Source organism: Armigeres subalbatus, chromosome 1, assembly GCF_024139115.2.
Source record: "Armigeres subalbatus isolate Guangzhou_Male chromosome 1, GZ_Asu_2, whole genome shotgun sequence".
Taxonomy (NCBI): Eukaryota; Metazoa; Arthropoda; class Insecta; order Diptera; family Culicidae; genus Armigeres; species Armigeres subalbatus.
This window is the reverse complement of record NC_085139.1, coordinates 161,905,141-161,932,131: the sequence shown is the minus strand read 5'-3', so window position 1 is coordinate 161,932,131 and position 26,991 is coordinate 161,905,141. Positions and strand designations below refer to the sequence as shown.

General features: G+C 39.2%; 2 protein-coding genes across 2 annotated transcripts in view; one reads left to right on the top strand and one right to left on the bottom strand.

The window, feature by feature from the left end:
- LOC134205447 (serine/threonine-protein kinase Smg1-like) overlaps nucleotides 1–26,991 on the bottom strand; it is a 96,857-nt gene that overhangs the window by 38,277 nt on the left and 31,589 nt on the right.
- On the top strand, nucleotides 14,227–25,328 carry LOC134208027 (histamine H2 receptor-like). The gene is made up of 4 exons (XM_062684133.1): nucleotides 14,227–14,927; nucleotides 15,430–15,957; nucleotides 24,138–24,429; nucleotides 24,489–25,328. Exons 2-4 carry the CDS (start codon nucleotides 15,518–15,520, stop codon nucleotides 25,245–25,247), a joined length of 1,491 nt encoding a protein of 496 aa, XP_062540117.1. The 5' UTR covers nucleotides 14,227–14,927; nucleotides 15,430–15,517; the 3' UTR covers nucleotides 25,248–25,328.

Here is a 26,991-nt window from a genome sequence, read left to right as displayed (position 1 = left end):
CACTGAAATATGTCATGTAAAATAAATTTTACTAAATTCTGGAAAAACCATCCTTACTCACGCCTCTCTGGGGAAAAATGAGCATCCCTAGAAACATAACTCACCAGTATGGTGAAACTAGATGAGATGGGTAAGACATACGTAAAAGAATTGTGAAAATCGGTCGAAAGACGGCTGAGAACTAGCTGTTTGAAAATTTAGTTCCCATGATTTTCTGATCACGGTATTTGGCGTGTTAACCCTCTCCCGCCCATGGTGTCTGTGGTGCACCATCAAATTTTGCACCTTCTAACCTTCATCGAATTGTTTCAACAACAAAAAGGAATATTGGACACGTCTTTATGTTTCCATTAGACTGGAAATATAATCAATTTTGAGTACAAATAGTGAAACTATTGAAAACAATCAATTAACTATTGATTTACAATCAAAAACTTTTTTTTTCGTTTTCCACTAATTTTGGCTATGCCAAATAACTTTTGTTCTAGCATTTTTCTCAAAGATGATTCCTTCTTATTGAAATCTTTGAAAGAAGTCGTGGGCGGGAAAGGGTTAAACAAACTTTGATGTGTGACGTTTAAAGCTGATCCAAATTACTTATATGTACCCAATTTCTTAAGAGAAAAAATCAGGGTTTGCAGAATTCGCTCTCAATAGATAACGAACAACGATAAAAGAGAGGCAAAAACTGTTCCGAATCATAACAAGCCATGATAACAAATTTATCAAACTTGTACACAAGTGTGGAAAAACAGAATCGGATAGGCAGCCACAAACAAATTGTGATTCTCGCTTTGTTTTCACTAATTTCGTGTTGGTTACTGCCCAGCTGTGTAGAACAAGTTGAAATGCATCATCAGAGCCACTGCTCCCCGCATTTGGAGCTTTCTAAAAGACATTTATCATGGGGTATAGCCTCCCGAATCAGTTCTCTATCATGACAGCTTGCGAAAAAAGTCTCTCGCGGTATGCTTCATATCGTATATGTGTACAGAGATGATAAGTGAGAGACTTGTTCTTTCTCTTTAGGATTCAATCCCTGGAGAAATTACAAAAATTTGCAAGCAGTTTTCTAATTCGTACTTTTTTTTCCAGATGTACTCGACTTGCGGTTAGTGGCAGTACCGAAAGTGGCAAAACATGCAAATATAGCAAAACATATTTTTTATGTATGGCTACTTTTAAGTTGTTAATGTTGAGTCATAAATTGATGCATACGAAATCATATAAAACGATAAATGTGATTATAAACGAAGTTGTATAAAGGATCTTTTCAATCCAACTGAAATCATGTAAGCAAGAATAATTATTCCGCATATACGTGGCCTCCAAATTTGTACGTATATGTGGAATCTATGCATTTTATATGATCTTTTTTTTTTACCGAATGAGTATCCTATTAACAGGATTGCAAATGAGTTATATGAACAGAATTGTTGGCTGCGTTACGACTCCCAAGGGGCCATCCACAAAGTACGTCACGCCTCTAGGGGGAGGGGGCTCAGAGCAGCGTGACGATCCTTACCAAAATTTTAAAGGCTCGTTACAAAAAGCGTGACGAAGGGGGGAGGGGGGGGGGTTAGAAAATCGCGTGACGTACTTTATTGATCTTCCCCAAGTCTCAGATATACGACGCACGTTCCAGCTCCATTCCAGCGATAGTATAGGCGAAGTTAATTGAAGATAAACATCGGCGGAAAGTGATCACCTTGCATTTTTTAATCTCAATGCACATTCCATTTTCATCGCACAGAATTTCATTAATGTCCGTCTGCACAGCAACGCAGTCTAAAAATTGATTTGATCACTCTGACGATTTTGAGATCTCTGACGCCTATTTCTTGCAAACTCAGCTCGACGTGTTCATCAAATGGTGCGAGATAAATCGTATGCGCCTAATGCTGACAAATTTTCAGTTACATATTTCATTCTCGCGCAAACGCTCCTCGATTGACTACTGCTACAAAATTGGAACAACTAATCTTAAAAGGAAAGCGTCGTTAAAGATCTAGATGTACTACTAGGTTCAAAACTATCTTTCAACGATCATGTCGCTATCGTGTCCTCCAAAACTTCTAAGATGCTTGGTTTCATTTTCCGCATTTCAAAAGACTTCAGGAATATCCATTGTTTGAAAGCACTCTATTGTTCCTTGATAAGATCGAGTCTGGAATTCTCTTCTGTTGTTTGGACACCATTTTGCAAAAACAGTACCCTGCGTATCGAGGCAATCCAAGGCAAATTTGTTAGTTTCGCGTTACGGCATCTCCACTGGCATGATCCAAACAACCTACCAAGTTACCATGACCACTGCAAACTCATTGGGTTAGAGTTGTTGAGTGAGCGTCGTGATGTATCCAAGGCTTTATCTATCTCTGACCTTCTACAATCCAGAATTGATTGTTCACATTTGCTCTCGCTTTTGAACCTAAATGCGCCTCGTCGTCAGCTTAGGGTTAATTCTTTTTTGTTCGTTTAGGGTGCTCGTTCTAATCATGGGCATAACTAGCCATTCACCAGCATGACCCGTATCGAAGTGCTACTGAATTTGATTATCACCTCTCTCGATTCCAATCTTCGGAAAATGTTTTGCCGAATACTTGCCGCTAACACAAATACCCTCTAATAAATAGTTTATGTTTATGTTTATTGTATTGATTCATCTGACATTTGGTAGTCTTAATGAATATAGTAAATTTAAACAAATATACATTAAACGATTACAATCTTCTTAAAAAAGTGGTCAATGGTAAGTTAAAATCAAATAGCCTATAAATGTTGTTAAAAGCAGCCGCAGCAGCACGGAAAGGTTCATTCATGCCATACATTCGATTACGCGGAGAAAGGTGCAGGAAATCTCGTTGACGCATTGTTCGTTCCGGAGCATAAAGATTTAACCTCATGAGAAGTTCCGGAGAGTCAATTTCACCAGTCACGATTTTGGCCACGAAGGCAACCTGCGATCTATTCCTTCTCATTTGAAGAGTGTCAATACCAAGTAGTCTACATCGATCCTCATATGCGGGAAGATGAACGGGATCCCTCCATGGAAGGTGCCGAAGTGCATAACGCACGAATCTACGCTGCACGGTTTCTAGCCTTGAGATCCAGACGCTATGATAAGGGCTCCAAACTACAGCACAAAATTCAAGGATAGAACGAACTAAAGAGCAGTACAGAGATTTTAGGCAATGAGGATCCCGGAAGTCTTCAGATAGTTTGAAAATGAAAATGAGTTTCCGATTAGCTTTTGCGATGATGTCGTTATAGTGCGGCTTGAATGTCATGTCTTGATCCAGTGTGACTCCTAAATCCTTAATCCTATTCACTCTTTCGAGGGTAGTACCAGAGATACAATAGTCAAAAACTATCGGCTTGTGTTTCCGATAATAGGAAATGGCATTACATTTTTGAATACTGAGCGTCAGGAGATTAGCAGAACACCAGTTCGCCATTCTATCCACATGCGATTGCAGTTCTTCACAATCCTCGATGCTGTTGATAATCTTAAACATTTTAACATCATCCGCATAAAACAAACGACAACCAGGAGGTAGAAGTCAGGAGAGTTCGAAGATAAACAGCGTGAACAAGAGAGGCCCCAGATTACTTCCTTGTGGTACACCAGAAGTATTGGAGAAGTATTCAGACTGTGAAGAACCGATTTTCACAGAAAGCAATCGGTTCGACAGATATGATTTGAACCAGCACACTAGATGGCGACTAACTCCAAGTTGTTCTAACTTTGCAAGCAATATTCCATGGTCGACGCGGTCGAACGCTGCTTTCAAATCCGTATAAACTGCATCAACTTGACCACCGGAGTCCATGGTACGAACACACAGCGAAACAAACTTTATTAAATTCGTTCCTACAGATCGCTTTGGATAGAAGCCGTGCTGTGCAGTAGAGATGTACGCTTTACTGGCACTGAATAAAACGTCATTCATGATTATCTCGAATACTTTGGAGCAAGAACATAAGGATGTGATGCCTCGTTAATTTTGTACATTCCTTTTGTCGCCTTTTTTTGTAAACGGGAAACATGTGCGACATCTTCCATTCATCAGGAAACTTTCCCTCCTAGCTAAGTGGGTAGCCAGCGAGTTCGAACAATTCTTGAGCACAGAAGACGGAATACCATCCGGGCCGGCAGTGTACGAGCTTTTCAATTTTCTGATGGCTGACAGAACGGTCTGCTCATCGATTATAAACGCATGTAAATCTAAAACATTTCTAGGCGTGAATTGATTTGCAACAGCTATTTGATCGGCGGTGGCCCTGGTGGCATTGAATGTACTTAGAAATGTCGAACGAATAAATTACATTTTTCCAGCTCAGAACTGGCGATTTCTTCACCCAGATGCAAGCACGAAGGCAGACCAACTTCCTTTCGTTTGGAGTTAACAAACGACCAAAAACGTTTGGGGTTTCTACGGAGTGATGATTGTGTTCGAAGCACGTAACGACGATAAAGGAATCGATTGTATACACGATATGCAGTACTGGAACGGTTGAACTCCTGCTTCGTAATCAGCGTGCGATTCTTGCAGTACTGTCGCAATGCTTTTGCCCTACTTCGCTTTAGCTGACGCAGACGACTGTTCGACCAGGGAGGTTTAGGCTTCGGGCGACACAGGGGCACGTGCTCCGCAATTATACGATGAATTTGGCGAGTGAAATAATTAACAGCATCATCTACACAGACGTCAATCTCGATGGGTGACCAGTCAATACATGAGATAGCATCACAAATACTATCATAATCAGCTCGGCGGTAGTCGTACATTTGGTGCACGTCAGAAGCATCGTCAAACGTAAACAGGCCCGGAAGGTTGACGACTATGTCCAGAGCGGGATGGTCAGCATCCAGGTAGATGAGAGGTTCGATGGCTTCGGAAACGGTGCAAGTAGATTTAGCTGCATCGTTGGCGAGGACGAGATCCAGAAACCGACCATTTCTGTTAGCCACTCCATTAAGCTGAGTCAAGCAATTGAACGAAAAACTATCGACCAATGCGGAGCTACTGGTGGACAAAACAGATTGAGGGTTCACATGCATAAACCCGTCTTCCGATGCAACCCATTCCAAGTTCGGTTGATTATAGTCTCCTAGTTGCAAGACGAAGTCATTGAAGTCCAGGTTGGAACTAATAGAGCTAAAAGAGTTCATGTGATCCCGAATACAATTTATGTCGCTACGCCGGTCTGGAGGTAGATATAATACTCCTATGCTAACCAATCGATCGGCCGTAGAAATTCTAATCCATAACTGCTCCAATGCAATGCTTGTCAATGTAGAGTCAACGTAGCTATTCCAGCGTGTTGAGACTGCTATCAAAACTCCTCCTTCGCGAGACTTAGTACTGTTAGCTGAATTACGATCTGTACGGTAAACAGCAAACTTAGGACCGAATAGCTGTATGCCGAGGATGTGTTCGTCTAGCCAAGTTTCCGTCAAAACAATTACGTCGTAGTCACATTCACTAGCAGCCAGAAAGAAAGAGTCCACCTTAGTACGGAGGCCGCGCACATTCTGGTAGTAGATGCGCAAGGCATGAGCAGGTAATTCACCAGACGAAATGGATCCTCTGACCGGCAGGCAATTGTTAGATACGTTGGATGATATGGCAGGCTGCTCGGGGTTGGAATCAGCGTCTACTGGCTGGATACTGGAAGTAACATATGTTACCGGAAGAGAATTGTTCTGGACGATATTGTACTTGCCTGCAATAACGGTTTGGAAGCCCTCCGTGCCAGACTCAATTACAGGACCGGGATGACTGCGGAGCGCTGGCTGGAGTGGCTCGACTGCAATGAGCGGATTGAGGGCTTCCATTGAGCTAGCAGGCGTGCATCCCGGTGAACGGTTGATTATTTGGATCCTAGATGTGTAGTTAAACGGCAGTTCGGACGGGAGAGTGGAATCATCCATGGCTTCACTAAAAACCGGAGAACTTTCAGACAGAAAAGCGTTCATTGATGGTTGATACTTGCCAGAAAGAGGAGTGCGGAAGCCCCCGTTTCCAATCTCAAACACAGGACCAGGACGGCTGATGATCGTAGGCAGAAAGGGCACGACTGTGTTGAGTGGATTAGGGGCTTCCTCTATGCTTGTGGCACTTGTGCGTCCTGGAACGCGTACATCGTTTTGTAGTATCTTGTTGACTGAATGCAAAGACTGGAATTTAGCTGGAGAAACGCTGGAAACGTTGGAAAAATCAGGGTGCGAAATGCTCGGTGATGAACTATACTTGCCTGTAGAAGGAGTTCGGTAGATCCCGTCTCCCATCTCAAGCGTAGGGCCGGGACGACTGCTGGCCGCTGGCGGGAAAGGCGCGACTACGATGAGGGGGATAGGGACTTCCTTGAGGGTAGAGGCAAGTGTGCGTCCCGGAGCAGAGCTGAAGCCATCTATCATATCACTTATTCCATCAATATAACTTCGTCCATTGATGTGCTCAATGGATCGTCGCATACTGCAGCAGGGCCTGGTCGCCAAAAATTTGCTCCGGATCTGTTGTCGGTGAACTCCCGATAAACTACTCCTCTCGGCCACGTAGAAGTCGATAGAGCCTTGGACTTCAGGTCCAGGTTCATACCGACTTTGAACGAGACAAACGACAAAGTATTTATATCCCTTCCTTTAGCAACCAGTCGAATTACTTGAATGTCATCTGACGCAAGGCGTTTCATGGCGAGAGCGCGAACTTGGTCTGTGGACACATCTCTCGCGATACGGGATAAATACAGCCAAAACTTCGGTTGATTAGGCGGAACAGTAGCTATCCCCATTGACGGAGACGGAGTGCTTCCAGTTCCAACTTGTAGCAATGGCTTCGGAGTAGGTTCAGCGTTATCGATCGTTCTAAACAGTCTCCTGCCCTTGGTAAACCTAGGATGGATGTCGGTGGGCTTAAAAGACTTCGGAGTGAATGAGCTAGAGTTTATCAGCTTGGCAAAGTTCGTCTTAATCTCGGTTTTCAGTTCATCCATAATCTCCAACTTCAGGTTTTGCATAATATCGCTATGAGAATTCAGCGCATGCACTTGTCCGACCTCATAAGCCGCCCGTGTCGTATTTCGGAAGCGTAAGTCATCCATCAGTTTAGTACACGAATAGCACATCCAGAAAATTTGCTTGTTTTTCATAACTTCCTCAAACGCATCAGCAGCAATACCACAACAACGGGGATGGAAAATGGCTTTACAAAAGCCTTGGCACTCGACTTGAATGTCACCAATCTCATTTGCACAGGAACTGCATACTAGAGACATTGTGTTCGAGGACGCGGACCTTGTCGTATTTTGCGCTTGAACTTTCGCACTCCCGACAACCGTACATACAGAAACTACTATGATCGAGAGTAAACAATTCGCACAATCGAGTCGACTTCGGATCGATTGTACCGTGATCGCAGTATATGCAAAAGCAAAAAAAACTTTTCTCGCCCGTCGATTGTTGATGAATTTTCTCAATTTCCAAATTCACTACGCGTGATTCTTCACTGCACTAGTATGCACCACGTAATCGTTAGCGATAAAGCTAAAACACGCCACTTACAGACCGGTATTACACGTACTAATTTGAAATTAACAGCAGAGGAAAAACGCAAAACAATGCAACAGTAAACAAACAAATACAAACTTGTTGGTCAAGATATTTAATTAAGTATTTTCAAATTGTAAAATTGTATAGAATTAAGAAATATTGTATCTGTTGGAAATTGTAATTTCTGTTGATATTCAAAGAGGAGGTTTTGCGCCCGTTTGAGGAAGGGATTTTGTTCTACTCAAGCGGGCTTTTTCCTGCTCCAAATAAAGATAAAGATAAATATAAAGATCGTCAGCATACAGTAGTTTTGCAGAGGAGAGTCGAATGCACAGGTCGTTTATGTTGAGTACAAATATTAACGGCCCAAGCACACTGCCTTTCGGAGCATCCGAAGAAATGTTGAAGGATTCGGATCGGGAAGAGTTTGTTTCAACGTAAGCTGTTTTGCCGGTAAGATAGGATAGAATCCAGTCCACTACCCAGTCTTAAAAGCTTATGTGTCGTAACTTATCCACAGCATGACGATGTGGTACGCAGTCAAATGCTTTTGAAAAATCTAGATAAATCGAATCCACTTGATTTCGCCGTTCGACTTCACGAAACAACACGTTAGAGTAATATAGCAGGGGTAACATTGCGCATCTCGTATCATTGCGAATCAAATCACTCGATTCGTACGTTTTTGCATTCGTTTCGAAAAAAAAATTGCGGCATTATGCATTTCGTTCGACTTCATTCAGTCGCAGTACAAGATTTCGAATGGTGTTGTACTAGCTCAATCGAATATGTTCTGTCAAACGAAATGTAAACAGAGAGAATAAGAGAGAGATGTCTCCGTGTTTAGTATGCCACCCGCTGGAGAGACAACCTTCAGCGCATGGCGAATGTGAGTAAACAGAGAGATTAAAAGTAATTTCATCTGCGTGTAGCATGTTGCCTGTTGGAAAGGCATCCTTCAGGGCATGAATTCTCAGTTAATTTATAAACAAGCCAATTGTGCTCAATTACTATAAAAAACAATATTATTTATAGAGCTGTTGCAAAATCTATCGAATGATGAGCAACTCAGTAAAATTTCAGCAAGATACGATGAAGTTTCAATTTATTAGATTTTTTTGAAGATTCATATGAAAGATGCGATTTGGAACTTCAATGGGCATTATCGCAATATGCGATAAAACGGTATAGGACTGATATGCGACTGGGGGCAGTCGAGTTTATGCCACAGATCCAATGTTGAGTTAAATAATTTAAATCTAAAGATGCTTTCGATAATAAATTAATTTGGTGTTCCCATGTGTTTAAGTTAAATGTACTAAAACTCTTGCGCGTTTTATTTTATTAAAGTCAACTATTTTTGTCGTAGATTTTAGAATATACACGTTTTCACGCAGATTACGAGATAATTAGAGATTGTATATTGTCTGAAAACTATAAAAGTAGGTATACTAATGACATTCTTTCATTCAAGATACAATAATGAAGCATTTATTCCCTTCCCGTAGAGAAATAATAACAAATATAATGAAAAACTTTTAGCAAGAAAATACTCTCGAACAACATTCGAAAGCTATAAAGGTGACGAGTGTTTTTCATTCGACTTGAGTCGTTTTTCAGTGTGCTATCGAGTTTCCATAATGCCAAAACATCTCGTTATTCTTGTACCTCCTCAAGCATTCTCGAACGATGAGTCGTTTTCGAGATCGAATCGAAAGCCGTAATGCCAGATATGTTCGACTCGATAGAATTACGTTCGAATCGTGATGCGCAGTGCCACCCCAGGTTGGTCGTGGTCAAACGACATGGAACAAAACCATGCTGGTGTTCCGATATAGCAAGTTTTGTTGCAAATAAGATGACTTTCTGGATCATAGATTCCAGGAGTTTACCAGGACAGCATAGTATAGAAATACCACAGATAACAGATATTGAGGCTGGCATCCCATATGTGTGTAAACATCCGCAACCGTTAATTCAAATGCATTTTAAATTGGGAGCGCGTTTGACAATCGATTGGAGATGGCGCAAGGATCATTGTTATTGAAAACGCAGCCCGAATTCGGCTGTCAAATGCATTGGCTGCGTTCGATGGTTGTAATTCAGCTGCATCCTTAGGTACTGCCGTAATCAGTTGAGTAGATGGCAGTAGTGGGTCAACGTATATCAATTCATAAGTTTACACAGGATTTTCAATAAAATTTGTTCTAGCTTCAATATCTGTTATCTGTGGAAATACCGCGGTAGTTTTCAACATTCCGCATACTTCCTTGTTTGTGAACTGGGATCATTTTTGCAGTTTCCCATAATTCCGGGGATGTATTGTCTTTTTATCGATTGATTAAAAAGTGGTAGCAGCGGAGCTGCTAAAGATTCCACACAGCTCTTCAGAAGATAGAGCTTTAAGCCATCTACTACCGCGCCTTTGGAAACATCAAGGTCGCAAAGGGCTTTTACACTTCGAGGTGGGGAAACTTGAAGCTTGGAAGATGGATTTGATGGACTAGGACATTCTGGAAACCTGCTGCGTGGGCTTGAAGCAGTGATGTTGCGTTGAATACGCTCTGAAAGAATGGTGCAAAAAGGTTCGTGGGTTTGGTTAGTTGACTTTGAGATTTTACGAACTTCCAAAACATTGAAAGGTTGTTTTTCAAATTGTCCAGGTGTCTACAGTAGCAAGAGTCGAGAATCTCGTAATAGGACGATTCCACCAATCGGAGTACATTCCTATTCTTATTGGTTTTGTTAGCGAGGTATATTTTTTACGCTTTTTTCAGTATGTTGCGCTTGTTACGAAGTTCAGCATTCTACCATGGCTTTCTGCTAATACTGTGAATAATACTTCAGCGACGAAGAACCATCAATTGAAAAACTTCATACAGTGTGTCATAGAACAGGGCAACATTACCATTGATAGAAGGCACCTGGAGCTATTGATTCCAATTGATCATAGAAAGTTCAGAATTGAGAGAGATGTAATCGAAGCGCAGGAAGTCGAAATTTATGGCATTTGGATAGCGTTCAGTTTGAGCAGGAACGAAGCAGTAAACATCCAGTTGTACTAGCACTGGCGGGTGATGATCGCCTGTTGGTAGGAGGGGCAAGGCTGGCTGGGAAACTTATAAGATGTCCGACGAGTTCATGTTGACGCTTTTGAATTCATGTCCGAGCTGAACTCGTTTTAGCAAGGCGTTCAGTATTACCGTTCTGCTATTCGATCATGGGTTTCGTTATCGGTAGCTACCCTCCCAAGCAGCACAAGTTCAATGAAACTGTTACAGCAACCTAATTGTGACTAAATCGGGTCACACATAAGCTACTGTGACCTATGAACAACATGTGTGCTGCTCGGGAGTTGCGTTGCTTGCCAGCTACGTTAGACGTAGTCTGTATTGGTAATAATGCGCACATACTATACTGCCGTGGGCGCCCTTTAACACCCGGAGATACATTGGCACAAGAATACTGGTGCCAGGCTGAAAATACGCCACATGACACCATCCCCATTTCATTTATTTGGCTTACATCTAAACAGATAACACTGAATCAACAATTTGACGCCACAATACACGGTTCGAGGCGTCATCTCTCCATCCTCGATTGCGTCCCACGCTCGATAAGTCGTTCTCTACCTGGTCAGCTCATATCGCTGGCTGCGCTCCACGTCGTCTCATACCTGCGGGGTCGGAAGCGAACATCATCTTTGCAGGGTTGCTGTCCGACATTCTTGCAACATGCCCTGCCCATCGTACCCTTCCGGCTTTAGCTACCTTCTGGATACTGGGTTCGCCGTAGAGCTGGGCGAGCTCGTGCTTCATCCTTCGCCGCCACACACCGTCTTCTTGTCGCGCTCGGTTCCGCCCACAAGCATGTACTTTGTCTTTGACGCATTCACCACCAGTCCAACTTTTGTTGCTTCACGTTTCAGGCGGGTGTACAATTCTGCCACCTTTGCAAATGTTCGGCCGACAATGTCTATCGAAACAAATAAATTGATTGTATCTGTTGAAAATCGTACCCAGGCTATTACGCCCGACTCTCCACATGATACCTTCTAGCGCAATGTTGAACAACAGGCACGAAAGTCCCCCGCGCGATTCGCACAGTTTTATACACCATCCATCGTTGCTTTGATCAGTCTGGTAACCCAAGCAGCACAACTTGTTTCACTACTGAACATGTGCCATCAAATATCTCTCTTGCAATCTAAAAATCGCAAGAGGTGGAGCCTACGGAAACATCCTTCGATTGCAGTTAAATTGCAAGAATATTGCAAAAACTACAGCGGAAAAAAAAATAAAATAAAAATATAAAACTGGATTCGATTTATGGACTTTGTGATCGATAGTCCTTCACTCTACCACAGCACCATTCAACACTTCGAAGGGACTGCATGTTGACTCACCATAAAAACCATACGATTATGAAGCTTTGTACTCGGGTTTCCTGTTACTTGATTGCACCATAACAGGAAAAAGTTGTGAGTTGTCAAAACGTTGAACGATGATAAATTAAACTTGAAGACACACTCAACTTATCTGCAACTTAATTTAAACAAATTATTAAATTTTAAAAGGCGCATTGAAGTTACATGGTAAAAATATGCAACTTAATGATTTTGTTTCGTATTTGCAACATGAAGTGAAGGATTCTTTGGTTGTTTGTTTCAAATGTCAAACACGTACTGCATTGCAATGTTAATGAAACATTGATCACAATTCGAACGTTTTTGACAGCTTGATGCAACATTTTCTTACTTTGACGTTTTTCCAATATCTTCAATGAAACTGAATAGAAACTAGGTGCTTTTGGAAGATGTTGCGTGTGCTACTTGGGAAGCTTCCCAGGGAAGCTGTTCTCGTCCATAATTTTCCATAGCTATTCGCAATCTATACTGTCGTATGCCGCCTTGAAATCAATGAACAGATAGTGCGTTGGGACCTGGTATTCATGGCATTTTTGAAGGATTTGCCGTACAGTACAGATCTGGCTGTTGAGCGGCCGTCAACGAAGCCGGCTTGATAACTTCCCACGAATCCGTTCACTAATGGTGACAGACGACGGAAGATGATCAGGGATATCACTTTGTAGGCGGCAATAAAGATGGTGATCGTTCGATAGTTCTAACACTCCAGCTTGTCGCCTTTCTTGTAGATGAGGCATATGACCCCTTATTCCACCCCCCGTTAGCAGTTCAGTTTCACAGATTCTGACTATCAGTTTGCGCAGGCAAGTGGCCAGCTTTTCCGGTCCCATCTTAATGAGCTCAGCTCCGATACCATCCTTGCCAGCTGCTTTATTGGTCTTTAGCTGTTGGATGGCATCCTTAACTTCCCTCAAGGTGAGGGTTGGTTGGCTTCCATCGTCCGCTGAACTGACGTAGTCATTTCCTCCGCTTCAGCGCGTTGCTTTGACTTTCACTGCCTGCACTCGCGCCATTTAAATGTTCCTCGTAGTGCTGCTTCCACCTTTCCACCCTTCCGCTACCATCCCCACGTCGGCTAAATTGGGCTGGTCACATGATTAACAGCCCAAGCAAAGCTTGAGATCAAATCGATAACTTGTTTTCAAGTTGTGGAAAAATTAACGGTTAAAATAACAAAATTTTACAGTAGAATAATCTTATTGTGACACCAAATTGAAAACTATTTCTGCTGTCGATGAGAGCAAATTGAAAACTTATTTTTATTTTGGTTTTTGATAACGAAATAAATAATCAGTTTTATATCAATTCGTACACCCAACCAGCGGATGTCAGATTTTCTTACAGTTCTGAATAAGAGCCTACCAAAATCTGTATAAGAAGTGGACAGATGTAAAATTGTTAGATTCATATAGAAAAAAATGTAAGCTTCTTAAACAGATATTGTGAGAAAAACTTGCAAAATTGTATGGTCTCATACAATATTCGTATTAGAATCTAACAATTTTGCATATGCCCAGTACTCAATTTGACATTTGCTGGTTGGGCGTATAATTCAGAAATCAACAGCAAACTGATATCAAAATAAGAAATCAATCACGGAAACCAAAATTTGTAATTGTAATTTATCAGCATCCACCCTCCCGCATAAATCCAAACGATAGCCGAACCATTATTGGAACGGTATACGTTCCAGGTTGAACCATAATGATAATGGTACTTAACCATAACCGTACTGTAGTCTAATAACGTTTTGACCATAGTTACTATGGTTTTCGTAGACCGGACTGTATGAGCAACGGGTTGTTAAGAATGTTAACCGTAAGAGAAATAGATTTTCTTCATACATTTTTGGAGGAAAGATTGTATCAGTACTATATTGATTATGGTTCGTAGACCGTAAACTATTGTATTCATACAATATTTCCTGACACTACTTGTGTATCCTAAAAACGATCTGCCGAAGACTTCGGTTACGTTGTTTATTTAAAGATCTCGATCCACCTCGACAAAGTATCTTCGTTTTAGTGGCCAATTTACAGTACAACTTACTTCGTCGTAAAGCAAATGCAAACACAACTTGAAAGTTCTGATTTACAACTCTCTTCCTAAAGCAATTGCGATCAGTGGACTGTGACCATCCGATTGGCAACCAATGTCGGCGAGAACAACTAGTGTTGTGGTAGCTTCTTCATCGGTGGTACTTCATCGCATCACCAACCACCGTTCAACTGGAAGAGGCCGTAGTCAGTGTTCAACCTTCGTGCGGCGTGTAAGCAAGCATGCGTTTCTGCTTCTAGTGTTGGCGCCCACGAGTATGTCGTCGAAAAAACGAACGCGCCTTCTCATATCTGTTGCAATATAGTTCGGCGACCATCCATCCATCACTGCACTGGTCAGAGGGGAAACTCGCCAAATCAAAATATTGAATCGTTGATAGTTCACGGCGCGCGGCCCACTTGAAGAGGAAGCTTTCGCGCGTGTTGTAGGCGGTGGAATAAAGAATGCATGCGTGCAACGTCGATCCTTCTGTGATAGTCAACTGGCAGTTTATAGAAAGCTGTTCTTGCAGAGCGTGAGGTTGTTGATAAGGATTATATTGTAAAATGAAATATCGACAAGCGAAGCGTAAACAGACCGCACGATTGGATCACACTGATACGGTGCCAGAAGAGCCGGCGCTCATTCAAGGGTGAAGCATAGTTGGATTGTTGATGACAAGCAAATAGAATCTACCGAAATGGAAAACACGTCATTTGTGTCATCGTAAGGCGCTGGGGAAGTGAAGAATAATTTGGTTGGACTTCGACTGGATGATTAGTGATGCGAAAATGATTACGAAGATGAGAAGCTTGAATAATTTAAAAGTTGGTGTTTTCATGTGCATGGACAGATATGGCATATATACGGATATGAAATATACATTTTACAACTTTCGGTGAAAATATTAATGTGAGTTACTTTTCACACATATAAATAAATATGATTTAAATATGGGTGATTTCAAATAAAATCGACACAAGCATTTTATCAAAAACAAATGCATTGAAGAAGTAGACCTTAAATAGTTTGTCACAATTACTGTATAAAAATAACGATAATTAAAATCGACCTTCATTCGAGCAAAACTGAGTATCTAATTTATCAATAAACCCGAACATCTATTTAACAACTTCGAGACAGTCAACGGACTATGGCTTGAACACCATTTGATTTTACCATTTATCGGTCAAGTTTCTATGAAACGCTTGAAATATAATGAGAGCAGAAGACGGCAGTTATTCTATTTAAAAAATGCAGTCTTCTAAACCCAATCAAAGTTGCATCAATACTGCTCGAAGCTAAAGCGATAATGGTTAAAAAGTTCAGGATACGCACCTTGTCGATTCTTTCTGAAGTGACCCATATTAAAGAAACAAAGAGTGAATGTAAAAAATTATCGTCTATTTACCAGCTACCTCAGGTGGCCGTTCCTCTACTAAAAGGCTGGTACCGGTCGAGTAGAGAATCAACAAAACCAGAAGTGGATACATTTGCCAAACATGTTAGCAAGCACCGTAAAGACATTTGTGGACACAATGGAGCCATCAACGCTGGACACGACAACGGTACGCGTATATGCCGATCGCGTGACGGCCATCAGCGAAGACCTGTTCATATGGGCCATCATCGACGGTGTGCTAATGATTTGCATTCTGAGTGGGAACATCCTCACCATCCTGGCGGTGCGTTATCATCGGCGGTTGAGATTGCTGATTTCGAACCTATTCGTGCTATCGTTGGCCATGTCGGACATATTTGTCGGACTGACGCTGCCGTACCATCTAGCCTTCTATATGGGGAATGAGTTGGGCCGGCATAAACACTTTTGTTTGTTACGATTCTTCATCCTGATTATCGCATGCAGTGTGTCCATTTGGAACTTGATTGCCATCGCTGTGGACAGATATATTGCCATCTGCTATCCGCTGCACTATGCCCGGTGAGTATATACTGTTTTAGCTACTATTGCTACTGTCGTGTCGTTGACTGCAACCATACGCGAAGGTGTGTCGGAAGAAAGATATCAACTATGATAGAGCGCACCACACTGTGCAATTCAGGTCGTTAGTTTAAAGTTGCCTCATAAAGCAAGGAACTGTTTTTTTTGTACCTACATGGTACGACCGAAAAAAATGTTGAGAATTCGATTTTTCTGTTTTGTCTTGGTAAGTACTGATTTTTTTTCATCTCTGTGTTTTGGAGTATTACAGAATATAATAGATTAATGATTAATCTGCAGTAGTGGTACTGAATGTGAAAAATGTAGCTAAAATTGATTCGGAAATGTGTAAAGCTGAAAGCATCCCAATTAAGAGCGACATCTGTCTACCTTAAGATGTTTTTGCTTCTCTCGTACGCTACATGTACCTATATAAAGACTACATTTTTAAAATTTCTTATCGCATGATAAAATAAAATATGAAAAATACCAGCACCCTTGGTAGCCTTTGCCCTTGGCGCGCTTTTTTGATTTGTCGAATTGAACAAAATATGCAACAATTTTCATTTAAACGAAATATACTGCCGCGAATCGCATATTTGTTCCATACTAATAGGAAACCCAGCAAAGATGGGACAGATATGCGTCGTGTTATTTTCTAAAAAGTACGAGCTCATACAAATTCAAAATTCAATTATATTACTTTTGTTTATATACAGATTTTATTATTATTATTTTTTTTATTGATTATTTTTATTGATTATTTTTTATTATTATTTATTTATTTAGCTCATTATTTTTATTGAAAACTAGCTGACTCTTCTAGCTTTGTCTCGCACAAAATTAATATTAATGGAGACGATGAAGTTAACAGAAAGGGCTAATGTGCAAGCTTCAAAACTTCTGTTTTTTTCACATGCAAAATTTGGTTTCATTTGCTTGAATAGTTTTTTTTTATTTTTTATTTATTTATCTTTAAAAAAATATTTTTTCAAAATAATTACTCATTCTTTGAAAATTGCTCATTCTTTACCGTTTCGTCTGATAAAATGTTTCCATATTAATTCACATTCGAAACTTTTTCCAGATTTTATAGTTATTTAAAAAGTTGCACTTGAGAACTTCATTTTTTTAAAAGCAATAAATATTTACAAGATTCCAGACAATATGTATACCTATTAAGTCCTTCAAAGCAAATTCCTTTGGAATAAACCTTTTGGACCTTTTGTCCTTTCTACCGTTTGTCTTTGGACCTTTTCTCATGGATTCAAGAATTACGGCTCTGAACCTGAACTGTACCAAAAGTGCAATTTTCTGAAATGAAAATATTCTTTGTTTTGGGCACTGATTTTGGACACCACCAATTTAATCTGTTCAAACGCCGAAAAAAATTACCCTGGTCAATAAAGCCGAAGCAAAGTCTTGGAAGCAACATGAAATTTTCATAAAGAATTAGAAATATTCCATAAAACAATATAAAAATTCCCCTTGAACAAATCAAAGTATAAGCAACAAATAAAATATCTACAAATAACGCAAAATTTCCATAAACAAAAACGAACTTTCAAAGCAAAAATTGCAATTATAAAAGAAGAATTTTCCCTAAAGAATAAAAAATAATAAAAAACTTTCCCCAAAAAAGTCAATAACGAGTAATAAAAAAATGAGAAAGTGTCCACCGAAAATAGGGAAATAAAATTGATTAAATTTTCCATGAACGATGAACGCTTCTAAAGAACGATTCATCTATGGGAAAAGCCCAGTTCTATAGCTTTTTTATATTTTTTCAAGGAAACTTTAATATTTTTCGTTTTCTTTCAATTTTTCATTCATTTTTCCATTTTTATCTTTATTGACTTTTGTGAAAAGTTCTGGATTTTTGGTGAAAAAAACTTTGTAATTGTTAATTGCTAATATTGATTTTTTTATGGAAATTTTATATCTTTTCAATGAAACTTTATTGAAAATTCTCCGTTTATAATTGCAATTTTTGTTTTTAGAAGTGCTAATATTTTTTTGATTCGTGAAAAGTGTTTGATTACATATTTATGGAAATTTTGCATTATTTATGGACATTTCATATTTATTTATTACTTATAGGAGAACCTGCCCGATCTCGCTCGTGATTATATTTTATCTAACTGTCAATCGTTTGTTTGATTGCATCGTCGCACTCTAGAAAGATTACAATTCGAGTTGATGGCTTTCTTCAGTACCTACTCTACATGTTATTATATTTTGACAACTTTTCAACTTTTCCCGTCAAATTGGCCAACTTTTAGTATATATAAACACAGCTGATTGCATTAGCGACGAATCAATTAGTAAGAGAATCTTGTAAATCGGTTCATCCGTTCGTGAGTTATATTGCCTCAAAGGAAATGTAAACTCATTTTTATATACATATACAACAACAATACAAGACAAGATACCCTGGTTTATTTATTGACAATTTTTTATTTTTTTACAGAAAATTTCTAAGTTTTTCTAAGTTTTTATTTTAGTCCAAAGTTTTATCTTGATGATTGACATTTACCAATGAGAAGATTATTGAGTATCACATTCACAATTTTGGCATGAACTTATTGTGTGCGTTCTGAGATTTTCAACGATGTATGCTTTGACGCGCAACGCATTGTAACGCGTTCTTGAGCAGACTGATTTCATTAAATTTTCATCTAAATATTGTTATTTTCGCACAAGAAGCTAGTCAAACAAATGCAGAGCAATCTTATTTTCTTGAAGTCGTTTTGCCGAAATATTTGTTTGACCGAATAGGTCATACGTCCAAAAGGTCGTTCGGTCGTACCTTCGACTGAAAAAAAAAATTGGACGGGAATATCATTTGCCGACCGAAAATATCTGCCATTTGCTGAACAGGTAATATAGCCAATATGTCAACCCGTTTGGCCAAACGGCCCTTTCTGCTTAACGACCAAATTCGGCCAAACTACTTATTCGGCAAAGGATCAGTTCGACCAAACGACTTTTTGGACCGTAAGTCAATTTTAACCAAAATACATTTTCAGCCAAATGGCCTTTTCGGCAAAACGGCATTTTTAGTTAGACGGCTTTTCGGTCAAATGAGCAGATCGACCAAACGATGTTTTCGGTCGAATATCCGTTTCGGGGTCTCTCAGTTAGCCTTGCAATCAGAGGCATAGAATTGCCAATCCGGAGCTGGCGAGCTCGATTATCTGTTTGGTCCAGGAAGTTTTCGGGTAAGCGTTTCGGTGTTGAACTTAATCTTATGGTAAACCACCTTAATAAAGAAATCAAATTTTGGGTGGGCATAGTAAACCTTTCAGTTAATAACTGAGGAAATGCTAATAGAATACTAGGTTGAAAAGCAGGCCTTGTTCCAGCGGGAATGTAGAGCCATAGCAGAAGGATACCCATTACGTCCAAATCCGATCAAACAACTTTCGGCCAAACGAGCCTTTTCGTCGTTTGACTGAAAGCCAAAGCTATTTGTTCGAATGCCACTTGGTCGAATAACACAATGAGCCCAATTTCATCTAGCCGAATTCTATTTGGCCAAAATGGTCGTTTAGCCAAAAAAATCGTTTGGCCGAATAGGTCATTTAGCCAAAATGATTGTTTGGCAAAAAGGGACGTTTGGCCGAAAGAGGTCAAAATGTAATTTGCTGAAAGGATAGCATGGCCAAAATGTCAATCTGTTCGGCCAAATGATCATTTCGGCCAACCAATTTGTTCATCAAGATTACCAGTTGCGCGACACTTTCGGCTGTATGTCCATTTCGGCCAAATGTGTCTTTCTGCCGAACGATATTCTCTGTTGTTCATCAGTCAAGCTAAGCGACATTTTCGACTGTATGTGCATTACGGCCAAATGGCTCTTTCTGCCGAACCAACTCTGCCAAACTGCATTGACGTTTTCAGCCAAATGCCTTTCCGGGCGAACAATCCGTTCGCTCGAACGTTACTTTCGACCGTATATCCATTTCGGCCAAATAATTATCAGCCAGATGGGTTTTGGCCTAATTTCATGTAATAATCGGGAAACCTAGTGTTGGTGATGGAGAATCGCGAGAAGGTGTTGAAAAAGGCGGAATACAAATATTTTTTCAGTTTAAAATTTATTATTAAATTTAAAATATCTCGAAAACGGTAATACAAAATAGCCTTTTGGTTCAAAATTGACCCAGGAATCAAAATATTTTCAAATACATGTCTTTACTTAGAAATAGTCAATATTTCAAAAATGTGTCTAAAATTGCTTCTAAAACTTTTTTATTTTTATCTTTCTTATGTTGTTAAAATGTGCGTTTTGAAGTCAAGTTTTTGTGATAAAAATTTTCTGAGCTATTGTAGTAAAAATATTTCGAGATATTTCAATCTTTACATTAATTATCGATTTTTCAGTGTAAAATAATTTTTTTGACCGGTCCTTTCAGTTCCCTACAATTTGTTTTCAGACAGTTTTGTCATACAATGAATGGTTTCCGAGTTATATTTTTTTTTAAATAAGGCATAAGGTACATCGAGGCAAGTAGGGCCTAAAAAAACGCTACTTTAGCGAAATTGTTATCGCATACTTAGCAAACAGGGAGTTTCAGAAAATTAACGACGGATACATCATTATATGCTTCCATTGTTGAAGTTTACACGTGTTGAAATAAATGGCTTCCAATTAAACAAAAATATTGGTAGTGACAGAAATAAATTTACCGTTCTGACCCACTTACCTTCTATTACCGGACCTATTCTGTTTTTAACTGTCGAATTTTTCATACGAAAATTTCGTATGAATATATATATATATATATATATATATATATATATATATATATATATAGAATAGAATTTATTGCATACATCAATACTCCAAAAGAAACATTTTTATTCACTTCATTTATATGAAAATATGTAAATCTGATGCGAAGTTTGAAAATAACAAAACAAGACAAAACTTTGTTGACTTATTGTAGAATAAATAGATTATTTGCGATGTGAATGGAGAAATATCGCATAGTTTTAACCATTGCATTAACTTGCCCCATATATGTTAAAACTCAAGGGCAAATGAAAATTGCAGATTTTAACTTTAATTAAAACTTTTAAATTGTTTTCGATGTCACACAATTATTTGATTGCTCAAAATATTCACTTTCCACATAAATGATAAATTTAGAAACAACTAGGGTAATTCGCCAAATGTTGAACGGCTAATTTCTTCGCCTATTGTTGAACGCACGTGCATTTCTTATGGGAGTTCAACAATAGGCGACAACTATTTTGTTGGAAATCCATTGAAATAAAAGTAATAACTTCTCCCGGTAGTTGAAAGTCCCGGGGTACCTTACAACTTTTTTTAAAATAAATTACTTGAGGGTCGATTTTTTTTCAGTCGGAAATGGTCTGTCTGCTGTTCCGAAAGTATGTGCAAAATTTCATCCTAATTAACCTTTTGTCTATGCGCTGGGGTCCAGGCCACTTTGAAAGGCAGCCATTTTTTTTCTTTCTCGTACACCAAGGTGCAACGAAAATGATATATATTCACTTCCAAGACGCTTTTGTGATAAAAGGCCCGATGACCCATAGTGTTATAAACCAATAGACTCAGCTCGACAAATTGAGATGATGTATGTCTGTATGTGTGTGTGCGTGTGCGTATGTATGTGCGCAAAATAAAACTCACTCATCTTTTAGGCACTTATCTTGATCCTATTTGTTTGCAACAATCCTGTCCCACTGCTTCCTATTGAAAATTGGCCAAAACAGACTATGGGATCAAAAGTTATGACCAAAATACGATTTCTATACAAAAAAACACCCAAAGAAAATCTCACTCAAGTCTCTCTCTTTGGAGAAAGGCACAAACACCGCCAGGTGGATGAATCAGGTTTGTTTTTCAGTTTTCAACCGATTCTTCTAATTTCTGGTAATTTGGTAAGGGTAGATCCATAAAGTACGTCAACCCCCTCCCCCTTCGTCACGCTTTTTGTATTATTTCGCTAAACAAAATATAAGAATCGTCACGGCTTCTCGAGACCCCCTTTCCCCCTAAACGCGTGACGTACTTTGTGGATGGCCCCTAAAACTCACCGATGTCTGTTACCCAGGTGCAAACTCGCTCGAAAAAGCTTAAAATTAAACGCTACAGTGCACTTTTATAAAACAAACTTACGTTGTCTGTGCTCAGGAATCAGGAATCGGCAAAATGGATTCCCGAATTGAATTCCTGAAAATTTTGTGTTGCATTGAGGTATGAGAATTCAAGAAAACAAAATTTGTTTTTCAATAAACTTTTATTTTCTCGCATCAAACATTTTTATTCAATTTTGTTTTGTTTTTTTTTTCTGTGCATATATTTTTATAAGTGACATGCGGCTGAAATATGTGTTTTGGTGCGCGTGCATTTACATTTGTTTGAGCGAGCGCCAAACCACCAAACCTTTGATTGCTTGCGTATGTTTTTCATGGCAATAAGGCCGTTACAAATATTTAATTAACATTTTGTCCTACTGGTCTCCGAAAGATCAATGGAAAAGGGGTAATAAAAAATAAATATTAAAATGAAAAAAAATAAAAAATAAACTCCTCGGATTTGTTAAATAATGTTTTGAAAATCCTCAAAATTATCCGAATTTTATTTTGTTGCTCCCTCAAATTATTATTTTTTGGCAAAAAAATACCCCTCGGAGATACAATAGTTTTTAAATATTTGTATCGGCCTAAATGAATTCCAAAGATCACAATCCGATTCACGATAAATCATACAAAAACTATATAAAAGCTATTTGAACTATTTGATCATCGTATAATGTTATTTTGAATTTATCTTTAACATATCAACTACCTTTGTTCTAATTCTAAGCTCAATCATCGGGCATACCGAACCAATTTCTAGAACGAAAGAGTGACGGAAGTGTATTTTCCCGATGTGCTTTACTACAGGTGTGGGCCAAACCCTAAAGTAGTATTTGTTCAACGAAAATTCTCTCTTTTGAGAGAGAAACTCTCAGCTGGGTTGCCGAAGATGGCCGAAGGCGACCGAATGTGACGTCACGTCTGGCATACTCAATACAATTTTTATAACAGACGTGACGTTTCATTCCGCCCACCCACTGTGGGTGGCAATGTTTACGTTATTTTTTCGACTACTACAGACATAGAGGACTTTGGCCCACACCTTTACTGAAGCACATCGGTATTTTCCTATGTATTTGGACTGAAACCCACATGCAAACATCAAATCAGTTGCACCAGCTTATGCAAAAAGTGATTGATCTGAGATTAATTTTCTCACCCAAAGGCACAATCCTGGCACAATCCTGCCACAAAGGATTCGACAACTTTTCGTATCCTGGGCCAATCTACTTCACGATACAATATGAATGAATATGAATGATTCTATTTACGAACAATTTAATAAAAAAAATCACATGATCGTACCTAAACTTGTTTGGTTTTAGTCAGGCTGATGAATATTCATGCAAAAGATAATTGTCTTGAATCATGTTTGAATTTGGTCGAAATACGTATCTGCACAGATATCGAAATAATTGGTGGAATTAAATGGAGAATACTTAACTCGTCTTAGACGGGTGAATACATTCCACTAAAAAGAGCTTGAAATATTTTTTCTCTTTTCTCTATTTGTCAAACAGAGATATTTCAGAAACTCGACTCCGACGATTTTATTTGTTTCAATGATAAATACCTGCATAGGATCGTATGGATCCCAATTATGTGTTGAGAGACGTCCGTGTACAAGAGTGTATTTCGCTGACGGGACGTTATACAATAATTAAGGCGGTGGATAATAAAAAAATAAATGAATTAATTGAAAAATAGAATAACTCATAAGTTTTCTTAAATAATTTCATTTGGAAGCTCACAATTTTATCATTTTTCTCGATATTGAGGAAATCGCAACAGAAAAGACTAAAAAGCAAAACAGATCAATTTTTTCTATCAATTCACATTTGTTATCTCTGTCCCGGCATAAAATGTTTATGCGTACCTTTATTTTTTTCTAGAGGGGGGGGGGGCGTTGTGACAGGACAATCATTTTCTATAATTCTTGAACGCAATGTCCGACCAGTCCAATATTCAAAAGCAAACAATAGAACGAAATCCGCCGCCTTGCAACTCCTGAAAACACCAAAATGCCATATTAATTAAACCCATTTTTTTCTGTGTTTCCATTTCAGATTAATGACGAAAAAAGTTGCCCTAGTGATATTGGGCTTCGGCTGGTGCCTGGCCATCCTCATCGCAACCATTCCACTGATTTGGAACAAGTGGGACACGGCGATGGAGTGCGAATTCGATGAACTCCTTTATCCCTGGTATGTGGCGGGAGTGATAACGCCACTTTTCTCCCTGGTGTGGTTTTGTTTGCTTCTCGTTTACTGGCGAATATGGCGTGAGGCAGCTAAACATGCCAAACAACTACGAGCACACAACGCGCAGGAAAACTCATCCGATTGGAAATCAGTACAGGTTAGTAGGTTGTGCATTTTCCAACGATGAAGAAACCAAATATTGGAATCCAATTACAGGTCGTCCTGATTATAATGGGTTGCTTCACGTGTTGCTGGTTGCCGTATTTTGTCGTAATTTTAACGCAAATATTTTCATTTTTTGAAAACAACTCAGCAATTCTGTACAAAGCGGCCTTCTCCCTGGCTATGGCCAACTCTATGATGAATCCAATGATTTACGCATGGAAAAATACCAACTTTCGTAATGCTTTTAAGAAACTATTAACATGTCGTAACCCAGATCAACTGGATTGTCCTCTAACGGGAGACAGCCCACGGGCCAAATCGTCTAAAAAGGACGGGTCCAAGTCCACCGATAATACCCAAAGCAATCGGAACGGACGGAACAACACAGCATCGCGGAGTAGTCAACCGAGTGCAGCCGAATCTATGGCCCAAATCAATGAAAACGAAATCACCGTCATTTCATCGCTCCACGACGAAGTAGTTCAAAACCATACCATACAAATGTCACTGGGAATGCCGTACAGCACAGATGGCAGCAGCATGACTGGACCGGCCAGTATTACCACGCACATTATCAAAGGAAATGTGATAATTAATAACTATAACCTCTATGAAAGCTTTTTGGATGTGAAAAATGAGAACAACAGGACGAACGGATCATGTGCGAGTAGAAGCTCCACCACGAAACAGAATGATGGCGACAAGCCGAAACGGAAGACCAATAAATCAAATGACAATCACAGCTGTGATATTGGCGATGAAACGGGTACAAATAATCCGAGTTTCCAGGAAGACGTTACACGTTTGTAAATGTGATCATAAGTATTAGCCACCCATGAATGTACAAACTCTGAGCGGACGGCAGTGAAGATGGGAAATAAATCTAAGATTATGTTTGTTACTATATTCGGTTCTTGATTGTTTTTCAAAAGAAATATCCTCTCCTTTTCTGAAAAGTACGTAGAAGCTTCGATATCTAGAAGCTTATCGATAATTGTGAATTGTTATTATATATCAATAGGCTTGTTACAGGATTGGAAAAAATACAAAAATACAAAATTGGATCGGTTTTCACTGAGTGAAAGCTGTTGAGTATTCCCTTTAGCTATGTAGGTTTTCTTTTAACCTGCGCTTAAAGGGAAAGCGTCATCAACAGTATAATGAAAAAATCAATTTCCCCATACTGATTTGCATGCAAACTTGAAATGGCTTGTGCTAAATCAGTTTTAATCCGAATGAGCTCAAATTTTTAAAGGACACTCAGAACATAATAAAGAATTAGATGAGCGCTGTGAAGCAAAATCATTTTTTTGAACCACCCTAATACACACATGCACACTAGGGTGGCTCAAATTAATATGGGAAAAACCTTTTTAATTTTTTTCGATGGGCCGCCCTCTTATTCTGTTCGCATTGATGCCCTGATGCTCTGGACAAAATTTCAGCCAAATCGGTGAACGTTTGGGTGGTGCTAAACTCGTTGGAAGTTTATATGCAAAAATGTATGCAGAAACATCCAAAAACAGTGAATTGCAGTTGGACGGCACAACTTACGATGAAGAACTATGATACTCATTCACTGCCCTTCTACGCATAATTGTCCCATGTTACCCTTGATGAAAAATCTCAAACTCGAGTCAATTTGTCCCACTGAAAAAATGAAGTTGTTGTCTGATGATAATAGAGGCTAAAAACCGTTCAAATAAGTAGGGATTCGTTTAATGTCCTGGAAAAGTGTTGCCTACGCTCATAACATCCCAAAATTATTTGTTAAATTTCATGATCGAATCGATTCTTGAATTGGTGGGACAAATTGACTCGAGTTTGGATTTTTTCATCAAAGGTAACATGGGACAATTATGCGTAGAACGGCAGTTCAGATCTTGAAAAATCTAATATAGAATGTTATGCAGAAAACCGCGAGAAGATTAGAGTTTGCCCGGCTAAGTTATTAGCATTTCTATGAAGTGGGATTTGAGCAAATTTCGTTTCTTTTACCTTTGAAAAGAAATAAATTCACCCCTACAACAATCCAGTAAAATGCTAATATCTTTGCCTAATAAACTCAAATCTTCTCGCGGTTTTCAGCATAACATTCTGTATTTAATTCTACAAGAACTGAAGGAGTATCATGGTTCTTGATCGTTAATTATGCCGTCCAACTGCAAATCACTGTTTTAGGATGTTTCTGCATACATTTTTCCATATAAACTTCCAACGAGTTTAGCACCGCCTAAACGTTGACCGATTTGGCTGAAATTTTGTCCAGAGCATCAGGGCACCAAATAGAACCGAATAAGAGGCCCATCAAAAAAATTGAAAAAGTATTTTATGAGCCACCCTAATGCACACACACATACAGACAGACATTTGTCGAGCTGAGTCGATTGATATATAACACTATGGGTCTCTGGGCCTTTGTTATACTTTAAATACGACTTTATTCTAGGATGGTTGGGTACAAAGTAATTAATTTTCACATTTGTTGATTATCAAGTTGCTATGGGTGAACTAGTCGCTAGGGTCGCGACTGATGGTAATCATTGACTACATG

Coding starts and splice junctions, on each gene's coding strand:
- LOC134208027 (XM_062684133.1), top strand. CDS start 15,518: ATGTTAGCAAGCACCGTAAAGACATTTGTGGACACAATGGAGCCATCA. Junction 15,958..24,137: donor TATCCGCTGCACTATGCCCG/GTGAGTATATAC, acceptor TTTCCATTTCAG/ATTAATGACGAAAAAAGTTG. Junction 24,430..24,488: donor CCGATTGGAAATCAGTACAG/GTTAGTAGGTTG, acceptor ATCCAATTACAG/GTCGTCCTGATTATAATGGG.